Source organism: Apodemus sylvaticus, chromosome 5, assembly GCF_947179515.1.
Source record: "Apodemus sylvaticus chromosome 5, mApoSyl1.1, whole genome shotgun sequence".
NCBI lineage: Eukaryota > Metazoa > Chordata > Mammalia > Rodentia > Muridae > Apodemus > Apodemus sylvaticus.
The window spans coordinates 93,232,678-93,245,359 of NC_067476.1; the positions used below are offsets into that span (position 1 = coordinate 93,232,678).

At 35.1% G+C, this 12,682-nt stretch overlaps 1 protein-coding gene across 1 annotated transcript in view; it reads right to left on the reverse strand.

Moving 5' to 3' along the window:
* Positions 1-12,682, reverse strand: part of LOC127684876 (uncharacterized) — a 204,288-nt gene that overhangs the window by 88,300 nt on the left and 103,306 nt on the right. The window contains 6 exon segments of the mRNA XM_052181666.1: positions 46-124; positions 1,298-1,368; positions 6,132-6,210; positions 6,310-6,338; positions 10,732-10,825; positions 11,976-12,046. Of these exon segments, the coding sequence (XP_052037626.1) occupies positions 46-124; positions 1,298-1,368; positions 6,132-6,210; positions 6,310-6,338; positions 10,732-10,825; positions 11,976-12,046 (423 nt within the window).

A 12,682-nucleotide genomic window follows, 5' to 3' on the forward strand; every position in this document is an offset into this window, starting at 1 on the left:
TAATAAAAATTCTTTGACATGACTTGCTGATGATATAATCTTTACCTTTTCCTCTTTCTTTTAGAAGATCCCTGGGTGTTGATGAGGGTGGTATGTGACACAGTGGAAGATCTGGCATGGTATCCTGGTAGAACAAATAGTAGTTAGTTTCATGAAGAAATCCAATCATGGAGTACACTACATTTTATGAAAGCTTTATCTTCTTATAATTAAGAAATCAGAACATATTTCTGGATGAACTCTGTTTTAAGTGTGTTGTTAATAGACTTGGTTCTCTGAATTTTCACTGCTTCATCCATCTGGGATTATAAAGATTTAAACTATAAACACATATTATTCTTCTTTTTTTGCTCATGATGATTCCCAATTCTTTCCTCACATATTGGACACTTCACTATAATACTCTATATTTTTTCTGAATTTTCTGAATTTTTATTCTTTCTTTTTCATTCTATATTAGAAAACTTCAATAGTGTTTAACAATTTTCAATAATGCTACAGCCTCAGTATTATTTGCATTGATCCCTTATTATGTATTTTTTGATTACTTGGTTATTTTATCAAAGAAAAACCTCTGCTAAGTCTACAATGAATATCCCCTTTCTTCCTGTCACTGTACAGACATTCCTTCCATATGTGAAAAAATTAATCAACGGCAAAGAAAAGAACAGAACTTGACTTTGACTTCTATGACTGATTTAATGGCAAGATTTTCTGAAAAACTCTTCAACCTTAAATGAAGTAGATGGCTTTCATGAGACCTCAAGCACAGATAACTCTACAAGATCAATCTCTAAACATTTCCGCAAAAAGTACGAATACTGTGACAGATATCTATGTGGTGGGTTTCAATTAGGGTCATATTCTTATGTTAGCCTGTTTCAGTGAGCATTATTTTGGTTTTATCCACTATTTTTATTTACAAAAATAAAAACATATGCCTGCAATACCTGTCAGGAGCAGAGCAAGGAGAAAGCTGAAATTTTCTGTCTTAGAAATATTTAGTAATGTTCTAGTAATATTCTTTGTGAATTTACAATGTAGGAGGAGAAAAAGAAGGGATATAAAAGGAATTATGTGGAAAATTGTTGGGAACAACTACCAGAGAAATTTAGCACTGTGACAACATAAATTTTAAGAAAATTGAATATTTCTAACTAGCTAAATGATTTAACATTAAAATTTAAACTTTGCACTATTAATGATAATGAAAGTCTGGAAAAATATCAGTTTCATTTATGGTTCATTGGTTATAAAATTTATGTAAAAGTAGAAATTCAAATTTAATAGTACGTACAGATGACTGAGAACTCTCACTTCCATCAAGATTTTTAAGGTTGTCATCTGCTTTCATTTGTACGTCCACTTCTGTTGAAATCAAACAGTATTTTTATAGTTAAAATAAACTGGAAATAACATTTCTAAACTAGAAGTCTGTGAAGCCACAGATGAAAAACTTATGAAGCTTACATAATAGTTTTTTAGTTTAAAGATCAGTTAGGAGCCACATTCTTGGCTCTGGCAACACAGCCAGGGAAGTGCCTGACCTGCAGGGAGTCCTTCAATTAGACTGAGCCCCATGGTCCAAGGTTACCAACCACCATCTGGGCACAGACAGCTCAACTAGCTCAGCCAGGGAAGTGCCTGACCAGCAGGGAGTCTTGTGGTTAGTCTGTGCACTGTGGTACAAGGTCCCCAGCCAACATCTTGGCTCTGGGAGTTCAGCAAGGGAAGCACCTGACCTGTAGGGAGTCCCACAGTTAGACGAAGCCCCACAGTCTGAGGTCACCAGCCACCATCTTGGCACAGGCAGCTCAACCAGGCAGCACAACCAGGCCCATAGGAGGTTCAAGCACCAGCCAGTGACAGCAGGACTAATTAACGCCAGAGATAACCAGATGGCAAAAGGCAAACGCAGGAATGTTACTAACAGAAATTAAGGCAATGAACCCAATTCTCAAGCATCTGAACCCAATTCTCAAGCAACAGTAAGTCCTGGATACCCCAACACACCAGAAAAACAAGATTTGGATTTAAAATCACTGGTCATGATGCTGTTAGAGGAACACAAGTAGGACATAAATAAATCTCTTAAAGAAATACAGGGGAACAGGAGTAAGTTAGAAGCTCTTACAATGGAAACACAAAAATGACCTAAAGAAATTCAGGACAATATGGATCAACAGACAGAAGTCAATAAAGAGGAAATGCAAAAATCACTTAAAGAAATGCAGGAGAAACTGAGTCAATAGGCAGAAGTCATGAAAGGGGAAACACAAAAATATATTAAAGAAATACAGGAAAATACAAACAAAGAAGTTTAGGAACTGAGCCAAACCATCCAGGATCTAAAAACAGAAGTAGAAATAACTAAGAAATCACAAAGGGAGATAACTATGGAGATAGAAAACCTTGGGAAGAAATCAGAAGCCAAAGACACAAATATCAACAACAGAATACAAGAGATGGAAGAAAGAATCTCAGATGCCAAAGATACCATAGAAACCATTGACTCAACAGTGAATATCTTCAACAAAATTATGGAAGAATTATGTTGAATATCTTCAACAAAATTATGGAAGAAAACTTTCCTAACCTAGAGAAAGAGTTGCCCATGAACAAACAAGAAGCCTACAGAACTCCAAACAGACTGGACCAGAACAGAAATACCTCCTATCACATAATAATCAAACCCCAAATGTACTAAAAAAAGAAAGGATATAAAGAGCTATAAGAGAAAAAGGCCAAGTAACATATAAAGGAAGACCAATTGGAATTACACCAGACTTCTCATCAAAGACTATGAAACCTAGAAGATCCTGGGCAGATCTCATGCAGACTCTAAGAGAACTCAAATGCCAGCCTAGATTACAATACCCAGCAAAACTCTCAATTACCATAGATGGAGAAAGCAAGATATTCCATGATAAAATCAAATTTACACAATATCTTTCCACAAACTGAGCCCTACAAAGGATAAAAGGTGGAAAACACCAATACAAGGAGGGAAACTACACCCTGGAAAAAGCAAGATAGTAAATTTCTTTCATCAAACCCAAAAGAAGATAACCACTCAAATATAAAATTAACATCAAAAGAACAGGAATTCAAGGCCCATACCTAAACATAGCAAAAGCAATATATAACAAACTGGTAGCCAACATCAAACTAAATGGAGAGAAACTTGAAGCAATCCCACTAAAATCAGGGACTAGAAAAGGCTGCCCCCTCTCTCCATATCTTTTTAATATAGTACTTGATGTTCTAGCTAGAGCAATTAGGCAACATAAGGAGGTCAAAGGGATACAAATTGGAAAGGATGAAGTCAAACTATCATTATTTGCAGATGATATGATAGAATACTTAAGCGACCGAAAAACTCCACCAGAGAACTCCTACAGCTGACAAACAACTTCAGCAAAGTGGATGGTTACAAAATCAACTCAAACAAATCAGTAGCCTTCCTATACTCAAAGGATAAGCAGGATGAGAAAGAAATTAGGGAAGTGACACCCATCATAATAGCCACAAACAATATAAAGTATCTTGGGGTGACTCTAACCAAACAAGTGAAAGATCTGTATGAGAAGAACTTGAGGTCTCTGAAGAAGGAAATTGAAGAAGACCTCAGAAAATGGAAAAAATCTTCCATGCTCATGAATTGGCAGGATTAATATAGTAAAAATGGTCATCTTATCAAAAGCAATCTACAGATTTAATGAAATCTCCATCAAAATCCCAACTCAGTTCTTCATAGAGTTAGAAAGAGCAATGCTCAAATTCATTGGGAATAGCAAAAAACCCAGGATAACTAAAACTATTCTCAAAAGTAAAAGAACTTCTGGGGGAATCAGTATCCCACACCTCAAGCAGTACTACAGAGCAATAATGTTAAAAACTGCATGGTATTGTCACAGTGACAGGCAGTAGATCAATGGAATAGGATTTAAGGCCCAGAAATAAACCCACACACCTATGGCCCCTTGATCTTTGACAAAGGCGCTGAAAACATCCAGTGGAAAAAAGATAGCTTTTTCAACAAATGGTGCTGGTTCAATTGGAGGTCAGCATGCAGGAGAATGCGAATTGATCCATTATTATCTCCTTGTACTAAGCTCAACTCCAAGTGGATCAAGGACCTCCACATAAAACCTGACACACTGAAACTAATGGAAAAGAAACTGGGGAAGACCCTTGAGAACATGGGCACAGGGGAAAAGTTCCTGAATAGAACACCAATAGCTTATGCTCTAAGATCAAGAATTGACAAATGGAACCTCATAAAATTACAAAGTTTCTGTAAGGCAAAGGACATTGTCAAGTGGACAAAACTGCAGGCAACAAATTGGGAAAGGATCTTCACCAACCCTATATCTGACAGAGGACTAATATCCAATATATACAAAGAAATCAAGACGTTAGACACCAGAGAGCCAAATAACCCTATTAAAAATGGGGTACAGAGCTAAATAAAGAATTTTCACATGAAGAACTTCGAATGGCCGAGAAGCAACTTAAAAAATGTTCAACATCATTAGTCATTAGGGAAATGCAAATCAAAACCCTGAAATTTCACATTACACCAGTTAGAATGGCTAAAATTAAAAACTCAGGAGATAATAGGTGTTGGCGAGGATGTGGAGAAAGAGGAACACTCCTCCACTTCTGGTGGGGTTGCAAATTGGTACAACCACTCTGGAAATCAGTCTGGCTGATCCTCAGAAAACTGGCCACAACACTTCCAGAGGACCCTGTAATACCACTCCTGGGCATATACCCAGAGGATTCCCCAGCATGCAATAAGGACACATGCTCCACTATGTTCATAGCTGCCCTATTTATAATAGCCAGAAGCTGGAAAGAACCCAGATGTCCCTCAATGGAGAAATGGATACAGAAAATGTGGTATATTTACACAATGGGATACTATTCAGCAATTAAAAAGAATGAATTCATGAAATTCTTAGGCAAATTGTTGGATCTAGAAAATATTATCCTTAGTGAGGTAACCCAATCACAAAAGAACACACATGGAATACAGTCACTGATAAGTGGATATTAGCTTGGAATCTCTGAATACCCAAGACACAATTTACATATCAAACAACTCCCAAGAAGAAGGAAGGAGAGGTCCTGGGTCCTGAAAAGTCTTGTTCCAGCAGAGGACAGAGATGTAGGAGGGTGTTGATAGGAGAATGGGCAGAGGGAAGAGAGCTTAGGGAACTTATGGGGAGGGGGGAACCGGGAAAGGGAAAATCATTTGGAATGTAAACATAGAATATAGAAAATAGAAAATTATAAAAAAACTCAAATTAAACTAAAATTTAAGATAAAAAATAAAAGTAAAGCTCAGTTAGCTTTAATATTTATTGACATACAAAATACACACAATAAACAAGAAACTCCATGCACTGTTTACATCATAAAACATTCCATGCCTAACCATAAAGGTATATCACATGTTCATCTCCACAGTCAGACGTCAAAAAAAAAAAGAAAACCTATTTAATTAGTAGATTTAAAAATAAACAGAAAAGAATACTCTAAAACTAAAATAGACAAAAATAAGTTAATCAAATATAAGAATATAGATTTGGTGCTGGTAGTCAATATATATGAAATAGAAAAATTGATTAAACCTGGACTTCTATAGGTTATGGAAAGGCAATAAAAAGTGCTTCATTATATTGCAATTTATAAGTTTCTATTGCATACAAGAGAATGAAAATTAGAGGCAGCCAATTTGATAGACCATAAATTAAAACACAGAGCCCATGGAGTCATCTGATAGGATGAATTTTGATATGTAAAATACATATTCCTCATACAAAGATATTTTTACATACAACACAATGACACTCAAAGCTCCCAACTGGAAAAGAATTACTTACCTTAGCCTTCCAGGAAGTTGGTATAGGTATACAGGTATAAACCATGACACAAATGTCATATACATTTTAAAATTCTCAAATGCATAATCATTCCATAAATAATCCATAAAATAACCCATAAAAGCAAGCTTTCTAAAAGGTAATGTGAATTTACTTGCATACACACAAAATGCTCAACTATCTCAGTTGTACTAATGCTGTTTTTTTGAATTTTAAGAGTAAGTTATTTTACAGAATTACCTGATGGGTGTTCCTGCTCCTGCTTCCACACTGATGACTCAGGTAGAATAGAATCTTCTCTTTCAGTTGATGGTTTTTTCTGGTTGGGTTTTGAAGCAGGATATTTACTGAATTTTCTGTTTGACACATGTTGCTATTATTATTGATTATAAGCTATGTTAAAATATGAACTTATTACCTTCCATTCAAGATGCTTCTTAGGTGAACCTAAGTAGAAACGTACAATCAATTATATGTTAATATCTCTACAGGGTCAGGTTTTATTCAGAAGCAGCATAGTATTCAACCTGGAATTTAGCTTGAGATATATGCTAAAGTTAGAGTGTCCGTAAATTTTACATCATTTTTCATCTTTCTGTGTCACAAAAATAAGGGTTTAGCCACTTGAAAGAAAATCAAGAAGATGCATTAAATTAAAATTAAAAGTTATTTAAATTAAGAACATTATCTCAAAAGCCAAACTAAGGACAAAAGTCATATATATTAGTTCAAGGTTTATAATTACAACTACAGAATTTATTCTTGAATTCCAGATGAAATATACCTGGGATATAATAAAAGCAGGTAATACAATATTCCACCAGGTGCCTCCAACAAAGTAATTTACGAGCATTAAAAAAGAATATATGATAAGAAGTTTCCATGCATTTTACATTAGACTGAAAGTTGGCAAGCATAAAACATTCACAAAAAGTATAGTAACAGGCATAAATCATTGATCATCAAAAATGTAGGCTGAACTAATTAACTTGGACATTCACTTAAGGAATAACAGAGCACAAACTGCTACTTATATAAGCATGAACTAGGTATGGTGAAGACTGTATTATCTTTAATCTAAAACATACACTTGTGGATTCTTCAGAAGCAATTTTAGGGAGCTATGTGAACCTAAATTACAAGGTATGTTTTGGTACAAAAATAATACCATCAAAGATAGCCCAGGTTTTCACAAATTTAATAAGTTAGAAATCAGTAACTCATAACCATACAGTCAGAATAACATTTACCAAGGCACATTTTGATAGTTAGCAACTGGATCCTAAATGGCCTTTGAGCTTGAATGTAGCACCAACAACATATGCGTCACATACTAGCATCTAAGAATTCAGACATCAAGGCTGATGAATCAGAAATTATATTATTACCAATGCCCACAGTATTTTGCTCACAAAATTTGAGCATTTCTTGTTGGTATGTAGGCTGCATCCACATTTTTTAATACATCCTGATGTGGTAGAGCCTAGGCGATAATTTTCCACTGGGTCTTCCAATCCAACAGCCAAAGGAGCCGCTACCATTCCTCAGATTTGTGATTGGCTGATGACAGCCCCAACCAGTTCTCTACATGCCTGGGTATTCTTATCTTGACCAAAATGACAGTGCCTTGGAAAGAGCAACTCTTTTCATGACAGTCAACTATGGCATGCATGGCTGGCAGAGGTGCTTGTGAGTATCACTAAATGTTTTTTTTTAAAAGCTCCACTAAGACCTAGACTACAGACTTCCATTTATTCCTACAAATAAAGATGAGAAGAATATCACTCTGATCCTAGTCTCTGCATTTTATTTCCATTCTATTGGTTCACACCATATCCATCCCCATGTCAATGCTTGCATTTGTTTAAAAAAGTCACCTTCATATCTTGCACTTTAAGTACTTGTCTCATATCATTTCCTTTCTACCCCTATCATTTTAATCTTTATTTCCATCTCCTTACCAAATATATCGTGAAATTCCTTTGCTTAAACTGGTATATATTTTGTTGGTTTGATGGGCCATGTTCTCCTCATGTCCTCTATACTTCTGACTACTATGGTTTTTCTCCCAGTCTTCTATCAGGCTCCTTTATTTCTGAGAGCATGGAATGATGGAATCATCCATTTTAAACTCTCCCCATGCATAATGTCTGGCTATGTGTCTTTAAACCCACTCCCATCTACTGCTGAAGGAAACCTCTTACATGAGTATAGCAAATGGGTTCACAAAAACCTAAGAAGCAAGCATGGGCCTACCTCAGTCTGCACCAGATCTTCTACATAATGTGCTGTGGCTCTTACTTTGGTGTTTTTGTGGGACTTTCTATGACTCTTTTGCCTGCTCTTGAGACTCTTTTCCTACTACTAGGTTGACTTGTCCAGCTTCAATATGAGGGCTTTTGCCTGGCTCATTGTATCTTGTTTAGTTATATTTGACTGTCATCTTTTGGAAGCCTTCTCTTTTATGAGAAGGAAATGGAGAGGGAATAGATTTGAGGGAGAGGGAACTGCAAGAAAGCTGGGAGGAGTGGCAGAAGAAAAAACTGGGGTCAGGATGTATTGTATGAAAGAAGAATCTATTTTCAATTAAAAAATCACAGTATCAGAGGACAGTTATGCTAGGCTCCTATCTGAAAGCATAACAAAGCATTGCTGATAGTGTCAGGGATTGGTGCTTGTCCTTGGAATGGGTCTCAAGTTGGGCAAATTATTGGTTTTGTCATTCTTTCAGTCTCTGATACATTTTTGTCCCTGCATTTTTGTTAGATAGTACGCATTATGGATAAAGGTTTTGTGCGTACATTGGTATCCTTGTCCTTCCACTAAGGATCCTGTCTGGCTACATGAGGTGGCCTCTTCAGGTTTCATGTCCCAGTTGTTTGGCATCTTGGCTAAGGTCACTCACATTGACTCCTGGGAGCCTCCCCCATCCCAGGTCTCTGGGAATTCCTAAATATTTCCCCTATCACCTCACACTGAAGAAGCTACAGATTTCCATACATTCTCCTAGCCTTCTGGCCCTCTGGCCCTTTGTCTCTTCCCAAGACTTGATCCTGACACATTCATTACTCTCTTCATCTCCTCTTCTACACAGTTCTCTCCCTCCCTCTGCCTTCTACTACTATTTCATTATCTATGTGATATTAAAGCATTCTTGCTTTAGTGTTCCTTTGTTTAGCATCTTGTCTATTGGGATGTATGTGGGTAATATCTACTTATCATCATGTATATAACATGCATGTCCTTTTGGATCTGAGTTACCTTCCTCGGGTTGATATTTTTGAGTACAATCCCTTTGCCTGCAAAATTCATTATGCCCTTTCTTTAATAGATCAATAAATAGTATTCCAATGTTTAATTGAATCACATTTTCTGTATCTATTCTGAAGTTTAGGGACAGCTGGGTTTGTTTCTAGTTTTGACTATTATGAATAGAACTACTATAAACATAATGAAGTACATGTCTATGTGGTATGCTGAAACGTCATTTGGGTATATATATACCCAGGAGTGGTATAGCTGGGTCTTTAGATAAAATAGGTTCCCATTTTCTGAGAAACTGTCAGATTAATTTCCAGAGTGGATGTACAACCTTTCAATCCTACCAGCATGTGTAGTCATTTGATTTTTTTTTTATCTTAGTCATTCTGATTGATGTAAGGTAGAATAACAGAGTTGTTTTGATTTGTATTTCTCTGATGTTTAAGTGTTTCTCAGCCATTCAAGATTTCCCTATTGAAAATTCTCTATCCTTGTACCCCATTTTGTAATCATGTTATTTGGTTTGTTGTAGTCTAACTTCTTGTGTTCTTTATATATTTTGGATATTATCCCTCTGTTGAACAGAGGGTTAGTGGAGACCTTTTCCCAATCTATAGCTGTCATTTTGTCCTAATGATAGTTTCTTTGCCATACAGAAGCTTTAGTTGATCTTAGAATGAGTCATTGCTGTTTTGTTCAGAAAATTGTCTTCTGTACCAATGATATTTACCACTTTTTTTCTGCTAGATTTAGTGTATCTGGTTTTATGTTGAGATCCTTGATCCACTTGTACTTGAGCTTTGTTCAGGGTTATAAATATTGATCTATTTGCATTCTTCTACAGACACAACTGTCCTCCGAGAGTCTCCCTCCAGCAAATGATTGAAACAGATGCAGAAACCCGTGGCCAAATATTGGATGGAGACTCTATGGAAGAACTGGGTGAAGGATTTAAGACCCTGAAGGGCATTGGAATGCTACAGGAGGACCAACAGAGTCAAATAACCTGGACCCCCCAGAGCTCTCAGAGACTGAGCCACCAACTAAAGAACACTTGGGGCTGGACCAAGGCCCTGACACACATATGCAGCAGACCAGCAGCTACATCTCTATGTGGGTCTCCCGACAACTGGAACAGAGACTTTCCCAAAAGCTATTGCTTGACTGTGGTATCCATTCCCCAACAGGGATTCTTTGTCTGGCATCAGTGGAAAAGGATAAGTCTAAACCTGCAGAGCCTTAATGAGCCAGCTTTGGGGGATGGGAAGATATGAGGGAATACTCAGAGGGACCACCTTCTCCCCAAGAGGAGAAGGGGAGAATGGAGGTCAGGTAGAACTCTGGGAGGGGAAAGGAGTGGTGGTGTTCTTTGGACTAACAAACAGAAGAGTAGTATCTATTTTTATAGTTCAATTTTCATCAGGGACAATTTGTATAGACACATGCATATTACAACATAGTACATTCTTATTTCTTAAAGGACTTTTTATAGGCAAGACTTTTAGCTAATAGTACAATCCTTGCTCTTATTTTAATCAATATTCTTTTATATTGTTTGGTACTTATATATAATTCTTACCTTTCCCTCCTTCATTTAGAAGATTTTGTGACCTTTGAGTTATTCCTAATGACAAATAAGGACTGGGCCTTGGTTGAAGACATGTAAAAGAATTCTGGTAAAATCAAGAAAAATAGTGAATTGCATTTGAAAATCTAATCACTTTGTGGATAAGTATATAAATTACATTTTTAAAGTATGCTTGAAAACATGCTTGAAAGTAAAATAGGCATGTTTTCAAAACTAGAGGGGTAAGGCAGGAGTGGGTCAGTGGGTAGAGGAGCACCCTAATGGAAAGAAACAAAGGGGAGGGAGATGGGATGGGCGTAACCAGGAAGCAGGATATCATTTAAAATTTAAACAAATAAAATGATTTATAAAAAATAATTAAGTTATAAAGCAATTACAAAAAATAATAATATAGTAAATAACATGTTTCCAGACAAAATTTATGTGTTTATTTCTATAAACAATTATTCTTTATTAAGCATGTATATATATAATAAATAACATAATTATTTCAGAAATATTTTTAATTTAAATTTTAATTAAAATATATTAATATAATTTTATACTTTTCTTTCTTCCAACATTGTCCACATATCTCTCCTCATTTTCTACCTCTTAAAAAAAAGCCTCCACTTTTGTTATTGTTACAACTTAGTTGAATAAAATGACAAAATAATAAAAATTTTGTATATTTGTTTTGAATAATAGAATGGAAATTCTACATGTATTATAGAAGCTTTTCCATTTTTTTAAATTGCAGAAATTAATGAAAAGGATATCAGAACATATTTAATAGGTGTTTGAATTAACTCTCTGTATAAAGTATACTTTCTTCCAATTACAGGAATAAACATTGATGAAGACTGATTATCTGAGTCCCAGCTTTCCTTTCCAATCCTAATTTCTAACGACTTAAATTATAATCCGTGATGGCTTCCTCTTCTCTTTATCCATGCTGCTGCTGAATTATTTACAAGGTAGCCACACTGACACTTCTGAAAGTTTTTCCATGAATTTAAAGCCATCATCTTACTCAGATTCTCACTATGAAGAAGAACTTCTCCAGGGCCAAAAATCAGTATTATTTTTGTGTGAACTTAATCTGATTTTTAGTTACTTCATTATTTTATTTAAATGGACCAATGTTTAAGCAATGAACTATTCTCTCCAAATGCATGTTTAGAAAAGTATTTACCTGTGCTACACTGTTTATAAAGCAAATATTAAAGCAGAAACTTAAATTTAAATTTACGCACAGATGAATGGATACTCTCATTGTCATCAAGATTTTCCCGAAAATCCTCTGTTTTTATTTTCCAGTCTGCTTCTATTGAAATAAGTAAATATTTATTTAATAAAAAAAACTAAAAGTAACATTTCTAATGTATGAATGTGTCTTTATAATAATGCAACAATTAAGATTTATGGAAACTAAATTTTTGTTTCCTTATTTTAAAGTTTAAGTTTATTCTTACAAGGGGTATTTAACTTATATGCAAAATGGAATTATCAAGAACTTCAAGATGTGCATTTTTACAATATGAAAATTTTCTCCTTCATGTATAAAAATATTAAATATTCATTCAAATATTAATGTGTCCAACATAAACATATCCTCAAAATCAAATTGAAAATTTACAAGGACTTATGTTCTATTTTATATGTTCTAACTATACATTTCTCTGGAAATAAAAGCTGTCTTTTCGATCTTCTATCAACCCTTTACATGTCATTCATTGAACACATTACAACTTCCATGTGATTATTTGATACCTTGTTTTAAACAATGAAAATTTGAAATAAGCCATTTCTCCTATAGCCTGTTGTCAAGGTTTTATCATGCCTTTCTTTCTTAGAACAATATATGTTGATCTTTACAATGCTGTTGGTATTTCAGTGTGAATTATTCAATTATAGGTTTTCCTACTAGACTGAAAATATATTTCAATTTTGTGAAAACTGT